We start from the raw sequence: 20,997 nt of genomic DNA on the forward strand, positions 1-20,997 counted from the left end.
TTCTTATTTTCTCTTTGTGCACAAATTTATACACTTTCCATTGACCGGCTCACGAATTCTCTGTTCTATTGCTTCTAATATGCCATTAAACCTATTAAATTTTTTTGTATCTTTTAGTTTTAGGATTGCTGTTTAACTTTTTAAAATGGGTTCCAGGTCTCTGTGGAAAACATCCATATTTCTTTGTTTTCTGGAACATATTAATCATGGATATTTTAAGGCCTTATATAAAAATTGTATTGTTGGTTTTAGTCAGTTGGTCCTTTTTTATTAATTTTTAAATCATGCCCCATAAATTTTAATTAGATGCCAGACACTGTAGATGTTTACTCTCTTATTTTCCTTCAATAAGGGAAACATTTTGTTTTGGTTGCTAGAGAGAAGTCATCTTGATCCTGGTCAGAGTTGATTTTAAGGCTTTGGTATTACTTGTAGAGTATTATGCTTATTCTTGGGGTTTGGCCCTTCCAGAAATCATATAAGAGGCCAAAGTATTTTTTCTTTTTTTAAATGAAATTTTTGAGAGAGAGACAGAGAGACAGAGACAGAGACAGTGAGTGAGTGAGGGGCAGAGAGAGAAAGGGAGAGGGAAACACAGAATCTGAAGCAGGCTGCAGGCATCAAGGTGTCAGCACAGAGCCTGATGCGGGGTTTGAACTCCAGAGCAGTGAGATCATGACCTGAGCCGAAGTCAGATGTTTAACCCACTGAGCCACTGAGGTGCCCCCCACCCCACAAGGTATTTTTCAAACCCCTCTGACTATGGAAACTGAAGGCTATGTGTGTCTCCAGCATCGGGCACTGCTGGAATTGTTGCTCAGCTCTTTAATTTTCTAGCTGCTACTTTTTGTTTGGTTTCTTGGAGTCTTTCCTTGTGCATGCTCACATCAGTAGTGAACAAATTTCGTTAGGGGACTCTAGCAAATTCTGGAGCCCTTCATGCACAGTTTACAGCTCCTTCGTTAGTGATCTGTCTCCTTAGCCCAGTAAGACTGCTGCTTTCTGCTTGGGTTCTATTATCCCATGTCACTGAATTGGAAAGTATCTTCAAATAAAACTGGGGCAAATTTGGCATTTATTTCATGTTTTTCTCTTTCAAAGATTGAAGTCCTTCAAATTTTTGCCTATTTCAATGCTTCCAAATACCCTGAAACATTTGCTTTTTCATTTTTGTAGGTTTAGAGGTAGGAAGGTTAGTCTGATACTATGTTGTCATGCCTGGAGGTGGATGGATTGTGTCATCTTATTGCTTATTTTTGAATAATGGTAGAATTATCCAGACCGGTGATGTTTTCAAAATTTCCATAAGGTTAATAATAAAGATACATGTATTATAATTGTGTTATAGAAATCTATTTCTTTGTAAACTACATCAAATAGCTTTTGCCATACTGATCCCTCTCCATCCCCCAAAAGACTCTCTGCCATAGCTGACTCGTGAGGCTTCTCCTCTGAGTTGATGTCATATGCTACTCTAAGGCATAGAACATTCTTTCAGTGTTTTCCAGTGCTAAAACTGTCCCTATTTCTCACAGATTGTAGATGGGATTTTTTTTTGATGGGGCTTTCCAAAGCCATGCCATTTAGTTTAGAGAGCTCCACATTCTGCTCAATAGGTGAATAAGTCAGGATCTACTCTTGGTGTTTTCCCTCATTTTAGTCCAGATTTCACTAAATTTAAAAGCTGTTTTCTATCATTTATAGGTTAAAGATGTAGTTGTCTCCTAGGTTCATGGTAGGAGGTTTTTAGTCTCTTTCTTAAAAAATTCGGATAGTTTTCGGCTGGCAATTAGAGAGGAATAAACACCTCTGTTCTCTGTAATGTTCATGAGTTCTGTTTAAGAAGTAAAATCAATAAGTCTTTTTTTAAATTTTTTTTTTTTAATGTTTTATTTATTTCTAGGAGAGAGAGAGAGAGACAGCGTGAGCAGGGGAGGGCCAGAGAGGAAGGGAGTCACAGACTGAAACAGGCTCCAGGCTCCGAGCTGGCAGTCAGCACAGAGCCCGACGCGGGGCTTGAACCCATGAACCACGAGATCATGACCTAAGCGAAAGTCGGACGCTTAACCGACTAAGCCACCCAGGCGCCCCTAAAATCAATAAGTCTTGATGACTCATCTCAACATGCATTCTCAATGGGAGTGATATGCTTCCAAAGAGTAATAACTGGTTCATGGCAGAGGTAAGAGGAGTAAACATTTCTTAGATAATGTAACAGTTGGTGGTTCTCTAAACAGTCACAGTATATAAACAGATATAGAGTTATCTGTGATATTACAATGTAATGTGGGAAGGACAATTAGGAAAAGAACATCTAAAAGGCTTCTTAGGGGGTTGATAGTGGTAAAAACATTGAGGAACAATGCATTAGAAGGAGGACAGGGGGGATTTAAAAACTAGGGTTTTTTGTTTTTTTTTTTTTAATTTGGGAACCAGGTAGATAATAAGGTGGGAAGAATATAATTATTCTGTTCAAATACTGGGTAAGCTAACATGTTTTTATATTTGTTCTAAGAAATAGTTTAGTATCTTAATGGCTGCAAGTAGCTACTTAAAAAATATATATCCTCATGTATTTCAAGGCTATTATAAATGCAATTAAATACATGTTTGTAACACACATACGCACACTGTTCAACAAAAGCGGGTGTATAATATTCAGTGTATAAAAGCTGGAATACAAAAACATTAAAAAATCATCCCATATCACACATTTCTTATCTGTCAATATGACTATCTGGATGAAAAACTTCCTAAATACATTCTGTAGACAACTTGCATTGATTGCTTATGGGTACTTATCTAAGCTCTAAATCTTTTCCAGGGACATGTATCTGTCTCTATCTCCAAGATACCCACACATATCTGTTCAGTGCCCTGCTGTCCATGAAATTCTAATTACAGTTGATTCTTGAACACTGTGGGGGCCAAGGGCACTGGCTCCCTGCAGTCAAAATTCTGCATATAACTTTTGATTTCCCCCAAATTTAACTTAGTCTATTGTTAACTAGAAGCCTTACCAATAAGCATAGGTGATGAATATATTTTGTATATGTATTATATGCTGTATTCTTTCAGAAAAATAAGCTGGAGAAAGGGAAGTGTTAGAAGAAAATCACAAAGAAGATAAAATACATCTACAGCACTGTACTGCACATATTGAAAAAAAAATCCACATATAAGTGGACCTGTGCAACTCAAACGCTATTGTTTAAGAGTCAATTGTACTTGTGGTACAGTGATCATTCTCCCCAAATATTTTGTATCAGTCTGTGAATTGAAGACCTGTGATAAATTTTTTATTGTTGTTTTTTTTTGTTTTTGTTTTTTTGCTTTTCAGCAACCTGTATTGGAAATGCCTCCCAGTTACACTGCTCCCTTTTGAGTAAAAAAAGGTCATACACATTTACTTGTGTTCAGTGTGATGGGTCTGGTATCTTGTCATCTTGGCCACACCTGACTGAATAAGATTGGCATCTGAATTGAAAGTAGCCTCTAAGGGCAGGCAGACAGCCTACAGACCATCTGGGCTTTGGGACTGATTACAAACTGCTCTCTATTTGAGGATTACCAATTGCTCCTTTGATCAGAGGCCAACCCATTTTCCTTCCTTAAATTCCAACATCCTCTGAATTCCCAGAATCTCTTCTTCCATCTTAGCTGTAATCTCCCCTTTACTCTTCATGTTATTTCTCCATTCCCTAGCTAACATTCTTCCGTACATCTCCAGTGGTTCTTTCTCTGCTGAGCTCCTTTCTGTCCTCATTTTCCTGGCCTCAGCTCCCCCAACCTTCTCCCTTGATGTCCCCAACTGCTATTTTCTCAACACCTTAGATCTCACTGTCAGCTCAAGATGCAATTCTCCTTGGCCTGCCCTGACACCTGCTCTCCAAGTTAGAATAAAGTCCCTAGGGAGATAGGACTTACTGCTTTTTACATACACAATTATTTTCTTATTCATTAATTTCATTTTAAATATAATCATTTAAGTGAGTAGATTTAAAAACTCAAGAAAATAGTAATGCGTTAAATATTAAACACCTCTTCTAACAATGTGGTAGATGATACATTCTGAAAATATTTTCACTCCCAGATGCCTAGAAATTAAGTGAAAATTGCAAAAAATACCCATTACAAATAACAAATCCCAGTTCACAAGAAAGCCCTTAGACAAAAGACCAAGAGAGAAGTGGAAACAGATTGCTTACTGGATTATGAATGTCTTGGGAGGTTCTGCAGATGAGAAATTTAGAGCAGGCCCAGTGGGGAGTTAGAACTGAAATCCCTGCAGGAGCCAAGGCCCTTAAAGAACAAGGAAAACCTCGAGTCCCCTCTAAGCCTTAATGGCCCCCACTGGTGACATTCTAATGGGTGTATTTCAGGAAGACAGGGAATATTCCCAAAATGAAAGTCTAAGACATAAGGATGGTTAGCAAAGAAACTAGAAAACATGTGGGCCAACATAAAGCATTTAAAAGCAAAATAACATCTGATAAAGGGAGAAAGAAAACAACATAATTAAAACACTGGAAAAAAAATGGCAGTGGAATGATAGCAGAGCTAAAGTGTACTATAGTAACTTTTTTTCCTAGGAGGGAATAGAAGTACTATTAACTTTAAATGTATTATTTAACTATATATATGAAACAGTAAACTAGGCACTTAAATCATAGAAATGGTATAATTTACAGAATGGTAGAGGGGAGAAATGAAATAAATACAATTCAATTAAAAACCATTTGGAAAGAGGAAACATAATAATAAAAATGGAAAATATAAAATAGGATAGTAGAACTAATTCCAATTATGTAATAAATCAAAATAAATGCAAGCTGATTAGGTGGCCAATTAAATGATAGAGACCATCAGACTAGAAGAAAAAAAAAAACTAAATCCAGCTAATGTCATTTATAAGAGAGATAACTAATAACAGTCACAGAAAGGTTGAAAGTAAAAGGATGTAAATAGTTAGACTGAATAGTAATAAAAATTATGTTTTCATATAAGACAAAACAGACTTTAAACCAAAAGAATACTATTATTAGAGATAAACAGGTTTACTACATAATGATAAAAGGGCTAAAATACCAGTTAATTGGTAGTTTCAGATCAATTCTGGCTCTACCACATACTGGCCATGTGCCACTTTTATCTTTATATGTAAAATTAAGTTATTAATAATTACACTACATGGCTGTTTCAGTGATCATGATCTTGCATGTGAACTATCTATCAAAATGCCTGGTACACAAAAAAGACACTTAATAAATCACAGTATTTATAATACATTAAAAATATTACAGGGGCACCTCTGTGGTTTAGTCGGTTAAGTGTCTAAGTCCTGGTTTTAGCTCAGGTCATGATCTCAGGGTCGTGAAGTCAAGCCCCACATAAAGCTCCGTGCTCAGTGTGGAGCCTGCTTAAGATTCTCTCTCTCTTTCTCTCTCTGCCCCTTCCCCCACTCGCAAGCATGCATGCATGCTCTTTCTCAAAAAAATTAAAAAGTAAAAATATAAGAAAATACATGTTACATAGTTATGGCAAAATTATGAAAGTAACACATGAAATAGGTATAGTTTGAAAAGAACTGTTTCAAAGTAAAAGGATATTGTATCCATTCCAATAGGATAATTGCCAAAGAAATATTAATATTTACCCAAAAAAGAGGCTATTTAATGTTGAGTTTAACTAGAGTTCATGCCTGGTGACCAATAAAACAATTAGCTGGCAGCTGACATAATACAACTAAGTTTATAATCCCCACCTGGTGCTCCAATATGCAAATATAAACATGTAAACATACCATGTTCAATAGAAACTTGGGAATCTGTTAGAAATTTTCCATATATATTTTTTGGCATGAAAATACAGTAACAATTTGCAGTCCTTTCAAAACAGTCCTCCTGCCATGTAGTATCCTGTTGTATATTTATACATGTAGTATTCCATTGTATATATATATACATGTAGTATTCCATTGTATATATATACATGGAATCTATTGTATATATATACATGGAATACTACATGGCAATGAGAAAGAATGAAATCTGGCCATGTGTAGCAACATGGATGGAACTAGAGGGTGTTTTGCTGAGCAAACTAAGTCAGGCAGAGGACAAATACCATATGTTTGCACATATAGATGGATTAGGAGGAAGTTAATGGAGAAAGATGCAGGAGAAGAAGGGGAAAAATAGCTGAGCAGAGGGAGGGAGGCAAACCATGAAAGATGCTGAGAACTGAGGGCTGATGGGGGTGGGGAAGAAGGGAAGGGGGGTGATGGGCATGGAGCAGGGCACTTGTTGGGATGAGCACTAAGTACTATAAGGAAACCAACTTGACAATAAACTATTTAAGGAAAAAATTAAAAAAACAAACAAACAAACAAACAAACAACAACAACAAAACCCAAAACAGTCCTCCTGCTAATTTGGTAGCTACTATAGCATTGGGCATCCTTAATATAGCTGCTCTGTGTGGTAATTACAATACATCAAAGACAGAAGGGTGACAGAACTGGCCCCTGAGGAAGTCCTCATGTGCTATGAAAATCAGCCCTGAAGCAAAGTCAGTCCACATCTTAGCAACAGGTGGGGTTTCTTATACCTAAACCTGATCTTCTATGGAAGTAGAATACTCCTATACCTGACATGAATCCAAAAGGTGGCACTGCTGGACATCAGTCATAACCTCAGACTAAAGATACTCCTCCTCACCTCTGTGTCAATGGCAAAGATCACAACTGCAAACCAATCCTGTACCGTGAAGAGGAATTTGAATTTTGGGGATGGATTTCTCTTTCTTTGAAAAATATTCTCAGGGAATAAAATGGCTGGATTTGAAAGTTGCTTTAATATTAGGATCCATAACTTGTGTTATTTTCCTGGCACTTAATAGATGTATATACACTTTATACATCTTTATTAATATGTTACACTGAAGATGCACTGTTAGCAGCATGTAAGTTAATTTTTCTTATAGACTGTGGGGAAAATAATAATTAAGTAGTGAGAATTATCATTCTTATTTACCAAAAGAATATTAAATTAAATGTGTAATTTCATTTAGGATAATTAGAAAATTATTTAAAAACTTATACACAATCATAAATAAACTTGAATAAATTTTTCATATTATCTTCCAAAGACACAGTGACTTCTTTTTCTATTAAAGAAAAATTTCTAATTATCATTATCTACGACCTCTGTTGACCATGCTCTTTATCTATCTATTCATTCATTCATTTATTTATTTTTAAGTGGTTTTTTTTTTTATTTAAGAAAGAGAGCACAAGCAAGAGAGGAGGAAAGAGAGAGGGAGAGAGAGAATCTCAAGTAAGCTCCATGCTGTCAGTGAGGAGTCCAACGCAGGGTGTGATTTTACGAACCATGAGATCATGACCTGAGCCAAAGTCAAGAGTTGGTTGCTTAATCTACTGAGCCACCCAGCCTCCCCAAACATTCCCTTTAAAATATTTTAAATTTAAAAAGAATCTATAATTCACTTCTAACAGAAGAAATACAATAGGAGGTAAGTAGATTTCTATAAATAACAACATGTCACAATGTACTTTTAAAACTCTATGTACAGATAAACCACATCTTCTTGATCCATTCATCTGTTGATGGACATCTATACCATGGNCATGAGTAGCCACTAAGATCTAATTATAATAATTTCTATAGACAATTCCATCTTCATAAGATATTTTGGGTTGCTATTAACTTTTGATAATTTATTATAACTGACCATCTTAATTGTGTATTATGCAGTAAGCATTCATCTAATATTTAACTGACATTCCCAGAATTTAACTAAATACATCTTAGTAAATCTATAATGAATTGGCAGAGTAGAAAGATAAAAACTAAGCAGGCTAGTGCTGTTTCAAGCCAGACCAGTGCTGCTTTACTTCAAACTGCAGCAGTCTTAAATGGTTTGCAAGGAAGAACCCTACCAGGAAAACCTACTCACCTGTCTCAAGAGCTCTGTAAATTGCTGTTATCAAGACTGCTGTGTTACTTATAGTGACAGGTCAAGTAGTATTTTGTTTATGTTATGAGTATGCCATGGTATAATAATTTAAATGTATGGCACATTCATTCATATGGTTTATTAATAAGAATGGTATAGTAATTTTATGGTACCCTTTTTAAAGGGCACGTGGCACATTCTTTCCATCTCTTTATAGCTTTAATCTGGTCATAGGAAGTAACAGTGGTAATGACCCATCAATCTCGGACTATTAAAACTAAGATGATACTATAAAAGAAGCCACTAGAGGATTACTAAAATAGCTTTCCTTTCTCAGATATTCAATATCCAGTATCTTTCACTATGTTCTAGTTCATTCTCTTCCTTACTAAATTTCCATGATATTTTCCTCCCTTTCTTTTCGGTACTTTTGTAGATCTCAATAGACTGTTTTTCCATAATACTACAGGCAAGCATGCAAAATTAAGGGTAGATAGCTCTAAAAAATTTCCCTCTTGATCTCTTTTAATATATTCAGTGTCATTAGGCATAATAATTAGTAAGTATATAAAATGAAAGTTTAATTTTTCTTCTAAGCTGTTAATGTAGAAAGTGATTTTGCAGTTAAGTATTTCTCAAATGCCATTACAGAAAACATCTGAAGGCTATTTTTAAACGTTATCCTGTATTTCCTTATGGAACTAAAGAACTACTGTGAAATAAGGTATATTTGAAATTTTCTGTAACTTTTTCCAACATAACTGTAGTATCAGTTGATGATTTCTAGAAGATATTAACCTGTCCATTTATTTTCTATCACAATTAAAAATACCAAATAATTTAACCTATGTTTTAAAACTCTCCCTAAAATATATACCTATTTCCTTCAGTATATGCTTACTAAATATTATCCCTACTGACACCAAATGCCAAATTTTAGTAAATTTATGGCTGCAGGATTACTATTTGTAAATAGAAAATAATGTTTCTTAAAAATTTTTTTCATGCATAATAGGTGCTCATATAAGTAGCTTTGAAGAAATGAATGAATACATGAATCAAGTCTCCTACCACCTTAAAACAAAACAAAACAAAACAAAATCCTTTCATGTCTTTCAAACTATGAATGAAGAAAACAAAGATTATTGCTTTTGAAAGTATTCTTCTGAAAGGATAGGCCAAAAATGTCAAAAACTATTTACATCAAATTTGCTCCTCAAGTTTGTTTATTAAAATCCAGCTTGCTCTAGAAAGCTAACTTTGTAGATCCAGGAGAACATATGTTACAAATGTGAATGCTGTTGGAAAATAGTTTTGACAAAGCTTCTAAAATTCTATAACATCTGAAAACAACTATAGGATTACGCTTGCATTTGCTGCGTGGTTTTGTATTAACATCTGAAATATGTCTGGCTGGAAAAAAAACTGATTGATATATGATAAAGATGAAAAACAATTTCAGAGCTATACCAAGAAAATTCATCTTTCTGGGATGAACATCTTCTGCAGATTTAAAAGTGAACACAGAAAACTCAGAAACTCAACATATTCTTTCTGGCTTCTACTATATGTGCATTTTTTATTGTCAATTGTGTCACCTCTACCAAGATACTGTGCATATTTTGTGGTTGGATGGGAAAACATTCTTTGAGGAATATGTAAGCAAATACTAAATTAAAATTATAAGGCATATCAAGAAATATCTGAAAAACTAGGAACCTCAATCTTTATTGATGCTTGCTATTTTAAAGTATTAAGTGTTGATTTTGTATTGTAAGAATCACACTAACAATCATTTAAGTTTTAAATTGTTTTAATTCTTGAGAATTAAAAAAATAATAATGTCACTCATTATATGAACACAAGGTTATTTACCCTAAACACAAACATCATAGTTCATTTTTTTCCTACTATAGTTCCACTGCATATGTAAGCTTTGAAAACATGAGAAATACTTTGGACTATTTTGAATGAACTATTCAGAATGCATCTGGGGGAAGGGATACCCCTTCTCAAGTCACACAGAACCATGTGGTTCAGCCAGTGGTATACTTGAGTGGTAAGATATTTGGTGCATAATCATCTCAAAAACAAAAGACTCAAGTGATGGCCCATGAATCTCTACTTTTCTTTGAAATGATACTTTAGAAATTGTTCATCTAAACACATTTATATTTTTCAACCTACAAACATCCTTATTATAAGTGCTTAATTCTATTTGTCCTCAAACAGGCTTTGAAACAAATATATAGCCTTCTTATCTTTAAGGCCGAAAAAGATGCTAATTAACTAAAAAGATTTTTTCAAATTGCTCACAAGAACTTTTCAATATGGTAATTGATATTCTATGGAAAAGAGCCTTGTGGAATTAATTAAGTTTCATATTGGAATAAGTACATACTGGACTAAGCAAAGACAAACTGCTTCAAGAGAAAACCTCCTAGGACCTTAAAACAGTAATGTGTACTGTGAATCATAAATAGGAAAATGTAGTGAGGAATGTTTGGAAAACTATAAATTATACAGAAGGTTGTGCCCATTGCTCATTTCACATGTGCTTATTTCAACATTTTCTTGGTTTATAATATACTTGATTAGAGGAAATCAAACTGTACATGGTATTTTAAGTACCTACATACTATGAATTTGTATAATGTGGATAAGATCATGTCATATAGTTTCCTTCTTAGTTCTTTGTGAGAATACGAGGTATTTGGTTGACTTTTATGGTATTGAATACTGTCTTTGGAAGTGCTATAATTTCTTCTCAATCCTTGTGTTGACTTTCAGAATGAAACTCATCCAGTTTTATTCATATAATTGTATAGTATCATATAATAAACTACATATTGTATAATAAACACATCATATAATTAAACATTTATTGTGTTATAGGAAAATTTGAATACATAGGATTCATTATGTGATATTGTATGAAATGGTATATATGATATTATACAAATATGGAATCTATATATTCAAAATTTCCTATGGAATATATATTCAAATCTTACTATACATATATTCCACATATAATATATAATATACATGGAATAAGTCTATAAAAATAGATTTAGAGGCATCTGGGTGGTTTGGTCAGTTAAGCATCTGACCCCTGATTTTAGCTTAGGTCATGATCTCATGGTTCGTGAGATCAGGTCCCGAATCTGGCTCTGCACCGACAGTGTGGAGCCTGCTTGGGATTCTCGCTCTCTCTCTCTCTCTCTCTGTCTCTATCCCCCACCCCTGCTCATGCACATTCTCTCTCTTTCACTGTCAAAATAAATAAATATACATTTTTTTTAAATTGAAAAAATGAATTTAAACTATTAAATAGATTATAATCCCCTTGAGGATGTAGCAAGGCATTATACTTTAAGGTAGTGTTGGAAAATAATGGTGTCTTTATGCATGATAGGAATTCAAAAGTTTGCTGCTACTTATGACATATAAATACACTCTATCATCATAATTGATCAAACTTGTTCACCTTTTATCCATGAACCTGAATAAATAGAATTTTAAAACCTAAGCAGATGTTAAAAAAAAAAAGAAAAGAAATAGAAACAGTATTATACTGAGAACAATCATGCCTCACAATGTTAGTTATGACAGTAGGGAATATTTAAAGGCCGAAGAGCCTGCAGCCATTATTCTAATCAGTGAGACACAGCATTTCTATATTGCTATCATTCTGTTCTTTTTTTTTTTTTTTCATTCCAAAACCTCTTCTCAAGATTTTACCACATGGTTGATGATGGATGCAAAATGTGTGTGTGTGTGTGTGTGTGTGTATGCAGGTGTGTGTACTTGTGAGACTATGAAGATATGTGGGGAGAAGAATGTGTAAGAAAAGATAATTAGACTGAATGTCAGAATAAAGAGCTACCCATATCTCAGATTTCCTCTCTCCTCCTCCTGAGTATTCTAAGAAATCAAATGTGTACCACATACAGAGAATCACTGGCCTAAAGTATGGGACGACAAGAAAAGTAATTCTTCATATTACCTTAAGGGGAAATTTGTTTAGCCATTAGCTTTAGGGCCTAAATTTACATAATCCACTTATATGTAAAAATAAACAAAAACTCTCTCAGCTTATATGTGTTCTAAGTTTCAGAGAAGGAAAAGTGAGCTGAAAACAGAAATGCCTAGAAAAAACTGATTTCTCACTAGGAAATTATTTGCACCCTTCTTAGGTCCATGCCTATCCACATCATCTTCAATAAGTAAGAAAATCTGTATGACTCAAGGAGACATACAAGAATCCTCTATCTTTTGTTTACTATCTTGATATAATCAGTATTGATTTGTTAAACTGGCATTTTCCCACAAAGAACACTGGTTCCAATATCCTACCATGTAGTTCCTTCTGAACCCCTTTGTATGAAATCATAGTCCCTTGTTTCACTACCTAGTTTCTGTTCTTTGCTTTCTTCCTCAAAAATCACAGTCAACTTTTTCCTAAACACCAAGGTTTGAAGGATACTATTCTCCTGAAATTTCAAGAGAATAAAAGTGGGCCCACAAATTATTCCTGCAATTGACTAGTAATATGGATTCTATTAAGCAGTAATACTCTATAGCACAGGACTCACTCAAGGTACTTACTTCTATTGTGAATATAAATACAAATTACTTCAAGACTTATGGCTTTATAATTATTCACTAAGTTGTTTTTAATGATTAAATGTGAAAAAGTCCTTGTTGAAGTCCTACTTACCAATACTTTTGCTAACTTGAATATGTTGTGAAACATAATATCTTAATATTTCAATTGAAAGGAATCTATTAGAATAATTTTTACCTCTTGACCCTAAGCAGCTCAATGCGGTTATGTCTTTTAGCCCTTTTAATTCTATCTTAAATTGTAGAGAATGTCATATTCCATTAGGACCAGATGCTAAGAATATCATAAATAGAGATAAAGCATGTTCTATTAACATCTTCATCAGTTGAAATTGCTCATGTAGATGATCAGAATATGACACTGTTAATTAACAGTAAGATAATTACTCTCGATTTGCTTCAGCAGATGAGCTAGGTATAGGGAAACCTGGGAAGAAGGAATCCTTGAACATATTTTATTTCATATCATCAAACTGTGTGACAATAGATTTTCAGAGTATTAGAAGGCAATTTCTCCTATTCTGAACATTTATGTCTCTTGGGCCATTCATCAAGCCCCAAATTCCCTCAGCGAAACTTCTAATTCTGGAAACTAGTTAAGAAGAAATATAAAATACGCCTTGCCCATAATGAGTCTGCTTTACATAAGATGGCACTTGGATTCCTATAGTCTTTTCCCTTTCACAGCAGGGTATTTTCACTGTAGGAGACAAAAGCACAACTGGAGATTTAAACAAACCTCATGCAAATTTGTTAGAACTCATGTAATGGAAACTAGGGATGTATATTTTGTATCACATCTGGTCAATCCTACTCTGAAAGCAGATCAACTACTATGGGACTAAAGAAGTGATCAGCAAACTATGACCCATGGGCAAAATGTAGCCCACTTCTTGTTTTTATAAATAAAATTTTATTAGCATATACCCATGCTCATTTGCTTGCACAGCTTTCACACTACAATGACATCATAAAGTAAATGCAACAGAAACTGTCCTACATGGCCCAAAATATTTACTATCTGGCCCTTTACAGGAAAGGATTTCTGGCACTGGACTAAAGGATGCTCTGTGGATTTAATCATATTAGAAAAAACTCCTGTAGGGGCCTTTGAGTGGCTTCAGTTGGTTAAGCATCTGACTCTTGATTTTGGCTGAGGTAATGATTTCAATGGTTTGTCTGTTTGAGCCTCATGCTCACAGTGGAGGCTGCCTAAGATTCTCTCTCTCCCTCTCTCTTTGACCCTCCCCTGCTCATGCTCTTGCGCTCTCTCTCTTTCTTTCCCTCAAAATAAATAAATAAACTTAAAAAAATAAGAAAGTCCTGTAAATGTGACTCTAAGCAATCTTTAAAATTATGACTATGATTATAAGCTAGACAGTACCAGTCTATAGGCGATATTATACAACAGCGAATAAATGTTCCACCCACTCCAGTCCCAATGATATTAGTGAAATGTTTCTGTCACTTGACCTAAACTGTATTTTAGCAAGAACATTAAGAAAGCTAGTTGCATTTTTATCCCCTCGATACAAACCTGGTTTATATAGAGAGTATTGCCAACTCACCTGATTCTACCCCTGGGGTGCTCAGATTGCTCTGACATAAAGCTTGTGCTGCTGAGGCGTGAGGCACTGCTGGTTCGGGAAATGGCGGACACATCACTGACATCACTATCTGATGATTTGGCAGAGACGTTATCACAGCTTCTGTACTGATCTTTATGTATGTTATACTAAAGATTAAAAACAAGAAAGTGTGAGCTCCATCATCAGATTGTGGGAAAAGAGACATACACGGTGAGGTTAATGACTACTTAGCCCACACCAAGTAAAACTGGACCTTCATAAAAGTAGGTGTGGAATTTAAAATAATCCAAATATTAATGTAATATATGATTTTCAGTACAAAAATCCTACATCTTCAGTGGTAAAAATAAATAAATAAATAAAATGGCTTATGAAGGCTGAATTAGAAATCAAACAAAAACTTTAAATGCTTGGGTCGAAATTTCACTGAATAAATTATTGGCAAATACTTGAAACCTCAAAATTGTATTATGTACTTTTTTCTAGTGTACCGGTTACTCTATTCTTGCCCTAGTTTTCATTATTACCCATTTTATTCACCTCTACTCAAGCATGGTATAGGCTGCTTCTATCTGTCTGTATTTTTGATTCTTTCCCAAACTATTCAATTTACCTACACATTTTCCCTATTTTTAGACATCACATTGTTTCAAATTACTTCAAAAACTGTATCTCTTCACAAAGAAGGGCAGTGCCAAAAGCTGAGGGGATGTGCCAACAAGGAGGGGAGCCATGGAGGTAAAGACTGGACTTCGACTTTCCACTATAATTAATTAGAGATTTTCAGATTTAAACTATCAGCTCAGAATGAAAAGTTAAAAAAAAAAAAAAAAAAGAATTTCTATTAAAATTTGAATTTACACTGTATGTTGTATTTTTAAATTTGTCTTTGGTATTCATTACTGAAGATTTTAGAAATCATTAGGTAAAAGATTAAAACAGGCAAAGTTGTCAGAGCAGTTAATAAACTCTTCTTTCTACTTGACTCTTACTGCAGTGGGTCACACCACAAATGGCTTTATATATTATTACTTTATATATATGTGTTTTTATTATAATAAATAGTTACATTATAACCACTTAACCTTAATTGTATACAATTTTGAAATACCTAATATACTCAGTGATTCTCTTATTTTTGGTACTGGAATTTAAGATAATACAGCTTATTAACAAAAGAACACATAACTAAAAGGAATACACGACTAAACACTGGGTATTTAAGTTGTTTATTAAGTAATTTAATTTTACATTTATGCATTAAAGTGTGAAAATGTCAAATGTTTATTAAAGTTGTAGAAAAGCTCATCCAATCTCTGATGTTCCATATCAGATGACTTTTAATGAACCTAAAATAATCCATTCTGTTTATAAAAATTTGTATAATTAATTGTCTTGCTAAAGTACACTAAATAAAATGATGCTAAAATCTTGGATCTGTATATACAAAAAGAAGTGTAAAACAATACTACCTTTAAAAAATGTTAGAAAAGATTATCATGTTCATTTAAAAATTTCTCAGATAAGAATAGTTCAGGCATGAGATATTTACATGTTAGTTTTAATTCTTCACCTCTCATGTGTATGTACTGAGCAAGAATTTTCACGTCAAGCATGAAAACAATTTTGAATTATAGAATATCGATGAAATTATCTTTCTCAAGAATTTTTTCATAATTGTATGACTTGTTTTTGAATGCCATGTGTCAAATTATAATCCAAGAAAATATTCATATATGTCCAGAATTTAGCTATTTATACAACTTGATGCTCTAACATTAATATGATTTACGATAAGGTGCATTTTAAATTAATGTGGAAATGTTTCATCATCAAATTCTGTTACAACTGATTAACATGATCCTGACATGACTCATTTAAATCAGAACTATTTTTTTATTTACAGAGTAGATGTGGTAAATAAAAATGCTGACAGCAGGATCTGAATTTAATACTGGTAGTGGGATACAAACACAACTCCTATATTTCCTGTCTTGGAAATGATTTTGCTAGGTATATATATCATGTAATTATTATGTTGTTTCCAAATATACTGAAATGATAGCTTGTCCAAGAGAATATGAAAGAATTGGGTTCTAATACCAAAAAACCCATACACGGCAGTAGGAGATTTTTTGACATCGTATTGAACCCAGAACAAATGTTCCCCTTATTTGGCAAATGCCCATAATATGGCAGTGTAGACTACAGCATAAGGGTCTGTGAGTATATATGGAACTTTCTCCTAAAGAAATCTTTCTTTTCTGTAAGCCATCTCTTCTTCAACATTTTTTGTATATAGGCTCCTGCTATTTCAGCAAAGTGATAAGACAATGGATCTTAAATAACTATAGATCATTTTAAACTTTTTTATTTTGGGCTAAAGAACAATCCATCATTCTCACACAAGATCAGTTTTCTTTGCATTTAGTTATCTGAATGAAATGAAAGACTTTTATATCACCTTTTACTATTATATTTACTTATTTTCAAAATCTGCTGGAAATTTAAATCATCACTTTGACTTTTAATCAGGCATAATTTATTACATTTCCTATTTATCAATTAAATATTTTAATGGAAACACATTAACTATGTTTTTAGAAATATAATATCCATAGGAAGAATTTATACTAATCACACAGCAGGGAAATAAGTCATTGATGTGAAGGGAGGCTCTAATTCTAGGGCAGCTATTTTTAAAAATAAGTAATAATAAACACTTAAGAGCTATCTACAAAACCATCACATTAGTCTTGGTTGCTGTTCCTGGGCTATAGAAACACAAACACTTACTTTTTAAAATGTGAGTGCCTAACTCACCCTCCAATTATGAATTTCACCTCATCACTAGGGAATGTAAAAAATAGCATGGTATCACATTTCAGGGATCCTGAAGCAGTTTGTGTTTTTTCAAAAGGAAAGTTAGTGAGAGAAAAGGAAAAGGGATGCTTGTGCAAAGGAGGGAGCAAAGGCAAAATATGATGGTTTAATTGCATGCAAATTAAAAGCCCTAGAAGAACTTCTGAATCCAACTGGAATGATGCGTACATTTCAATGATGCAAGACACAGAACAGTAGTACCTAAGTTTCAGATAAGGAGTCCTAGGGCTCATCACTCCACAGAAAGGCTTTACTAATCTTGGTTAGCCCTCAGTTTTCATAAACTGGGTAAATAAGAGATCTGGAATAGAAGATCAAGTTCATACAGTTCTAAATTTCTACGAAATCAGAGAACTTGGATTCTCCCAACCAAGATAAACCTACTTTTGATTTATCATGAATATTAAGTATTAGTGGTTGTTTAGACTTTCCAGGGCACTTCATTTTTAGATTTTTTTTGATCAATTGATTAATGATTAGAGTCCTAGTTCAGAAAGATCCAGAAAGCTTTTCAGTGTTACCCTGATTGTTTACCTCTTTCTTGCTTCGCATACTGGCCCTAACTCCAACTCGATGTTCTATTTGACCTTATCCTTTAACATGATGCTAAGACATCAATGAGGCATATTCAACTACAATGAAGCATTTCCAGTTTAAAGAACTTTTCTAAATAACTTCATCCAACTGTGGAAGCAGAAAACGTAACTCATCCTGTCTTCCAATCTCTACCACATTTGTAGTAGAAGAAAATAAAGATGATGATGATATTCATAAAGAAGACAAACAAATGAGCTAAGTGAAAATAATTAAGAATGAACCGCAGGGAAGACTTGTGGAGTAGAATCAGCAACTCTATGGAACATCTAGATATTCTGCTTACTGTTTTGTTTTAACAATTTTATAGTTTAAAGTGTTGTTTCAGACTCCTAGGATATTGAGCCTCACTTAATCACATCTCAGCTGGAAATCCTCCTGCAGCTAACCTAAAATGTAAGTAAAGTGATAAACTGCATCCGATACACAGGACTCTATTGGAGTCTGATGACAAGTCATATTTTGTAACCAGTTGATTTTCTTGCATTAATCTCTGAATATCTGACTGAGATCAACCTCTAACATTTAAAAATCAGTAGGCTTTTCTACAGTCATATTTCAAATTAATAATGTTGATGTAGTAGTTTTTTTTTTATTTTTAATTTCTAAAGAGTCATTACTTCCAAAATGGCTTCTTGAAACGAAATTATAACACAGGTTGTTCTGTAATGGCTGGTGCCACTTTTGTAGTTATTTAAAAAAAAAAAAGAATTTTTAAATAAACCAGATAATATATTTAGAATTGCTTCACGAGGTATACAATTCTATGCATGTTTTAATTAAAATTATTAGGTGCTAGTTAGCAGTTTATAAATTCATAGGGCATCCTTACAAAATGATGCTGAAATATAAATTAAATGTTTTAATGGCACTTGAAATTGGGGGAGTTTCAGTTTCTAAGAATTTGCTATCATTTACTTTTCTTACTAAAGACGGATCAATGAGAAATCCCACGTTGCACAACTTATGTCATTCACTAATAAATCTCAATAGTAAACATCAACTTAAAATAATACTTAAGACCATGAATCTACATCTTAATATTTTAAATGCAATTTAAGCAATAATATGGCTTTATGTCTTGCTTATTTACATGAATTTGACTATTGACAATAAATCATTGAGTAACTTTAATAATATCAAGTATTTACATTTTCTTTTTAGAAAAAAACATCAAATCCAAGTTAATAAGTAATATTTTAACAAAGTTATATATCTTGTGAAAATATCAAAAGGAGGAGGTTATGATGCAAGACCATCACTTGAATGATAACTTCTCTCACAGAACCTGGTGCTTGCTAGTCCTACCTGCTATATATATACACTGTACATTTTTAAAAGGGAAACTATTGGTTGGATACTACTAGTTTTACCTTGGAATATTGCTCGCGATCAAGTTCTTGACTAGAACCAGACCCTGTTGTCTGCTTAAATCGATGCACTTTCATTTTCATCTGTCTTGTTCGCTCTTCCACTACTAAGCTTGCTGCAAAAACACACAATGGAAGCCTATTAACACAGGTGAAGCACCTTTTAGGAACTGAATGGTTTAAGATTTCAATTATTTTGATATGATTTCAATTAAATGAAAATTTAGAAGTAACACATGACTAATAAACAAAATGCAGAATATACAATGCTAGCACCTGTTAATTTAAAGATGAACATGACTCAAATCACACAAAATGGGGAACACAAATGTTAGTAACAAAATATAAGTACCCTGCTGATTCTTCACCTGATATGAAATATTTTCGTTCCATTAAAAAATGACAATGTGAAATCAGATTTAATTGTGAAAATATGCTTTCCATTTAATCAACTGGTTGTTGCATGTACATATATAGAGAAAACAAATATGCATACTAAACACATCACGCATATATGCACATGCTTAACATGCATGCACACACCCACTTAAAATCCTTAGCTAACAGCAGTCACCTAAAAACTATTTTAATTGATAAGCACCTGCTTTTTTGAGGCACTCTTATTAAATCATTAATTTCTACCTGTAGCATTTCATGAATATTTGCCAGTTTTAGAAAGGACTAAGAGAAAAGATTGGATTTCTATTTCTGGTGGCTCTGTCTGACCACATATATGAAATTTCTATGCTTTGAAAATATGATATAAAATTTTTAGCCCTTTGATTTATAATTTGTAAAGAACTGAATTGCATTTAAGTCTTTATTAATCTCCTGAGTAGCAAGTGTGACTGTTTAGATGGGAAAATTATAGGCTTCAATAAAGTACAAGTTGTTTTAAGTCAGAATCCATCAGAAGCAGCTTAGCTTCAAAAGCAGGCCGTTAATTTAGACATTTTTACAAATGAAGGGGAAAAAAGAGCCAAGAGTGCAGAATAAACTCTTCAAAACATACACCTGTGTTGTATGAGACCTATGTTTCTTTTTTACAACTTATCTTTTGACAATTTCCTGGACTATTCAACTTCTGTAACCAGTGCTAAGACTTATTTTTAAGTTATGTATATAAATATATTTATGGAACAAGACCTATTTGTGTGTGATCAAAGTATTGGAGCTTCTGCCAAGAGGGCCTAATGACTTAAAAGGAGAGTATAAATATTGATATATGTGACTTAACTTGGCTGATTATTTCATCTCTTACAAGGAGTTTAGAAAGAAACTTGCTGGCAAATTTTTCCAGTGCAATGATTAAAGGCCTATCATCCTTGATAAAAGACACTGACACCAATTATAAAAATTAAGTAAATATGTAGCTTTTATTGTGTGTTCAAGTACAGACTAATAGCACAAGAGATAAATACATAGTTTGAAATGCATGGGTAAATGTTTTAATTATACTTTTAGCATAAAATTGTTAGATGTTTAGCTTTGTTTAAATTGAGCAAATGTGATAGACAATATCAATCCCTGACATCACAGTTCTGTGAATTAAGCAATGATTAACACTTGCTGTGGAAATGTTGATCTCAGAGACAGGAAATGATGACTGTATGATTAAAAGATGGCTCTATGGAGATTTTGAGAAAAGTAGTTCAGAAATTTATTAAATACTTGACAATATTAAATGATTCAGAAGGAGTACTAAAAAGTAAAAGGCTACTTGAGATTAATTAGAAATGGAAAGTTATTTAGAAATATGAGATATTTGCAGAAAGTCATATACAATACAAGAAAATGGATAAATATCTCTTCTCTGTCTTCTACCTGTTTGTGGGTGCCTCTGGACACTTGCTCAGTCATTTGCTTTGAGCTTTGAGGAAGTTAAATGAACTGTATGTAATCAGCTGCGCTCTACACTTAAAACTTGAAGTAGCTCAAAGCCATCTCTACTTGTG

General features: G+C 33.5%; 1 protein-coding gene across 1 annotated transcript in view; it reads right to left on the bottom strand.

Moving 5' to 3' along the window:
* The window catches only part of RIMS1 (regulating synaptic membrane exocytosis 1), a 478,148-nt gene that overhangs the window by 78,180 nt on the left and 378,971 nt on the right, over positions 1-20,997 (bottom strand). Inside the window, 2 exon segments of the mRNA XM_077767235.1 lie at positions 14,175-14,341; positions 19,046-19,158. Coding sequence (XP_077623361.1) covers positions 14,175-14,341; positions 19,046-19,158 — 280 coding nt within the window.

The sequence above is a fragment of the Crocuta crocuta genome, unplaced genomic scaffold, assembly GCF_008692635.1.
Source record: "Crocuta crocuta isolate KB4526 unplaced genomic scaffold, BGI_CrCroc_1.0 scaffold518, whole genome shotgun sequence".
NCBI classification, from domain to species: domain Eukaryota; kingdom Metazoa; phylum Chordata; class Mammalia; order Carnivora; family Hyaenidae; genus Crocuta; species Crocuta crocuta.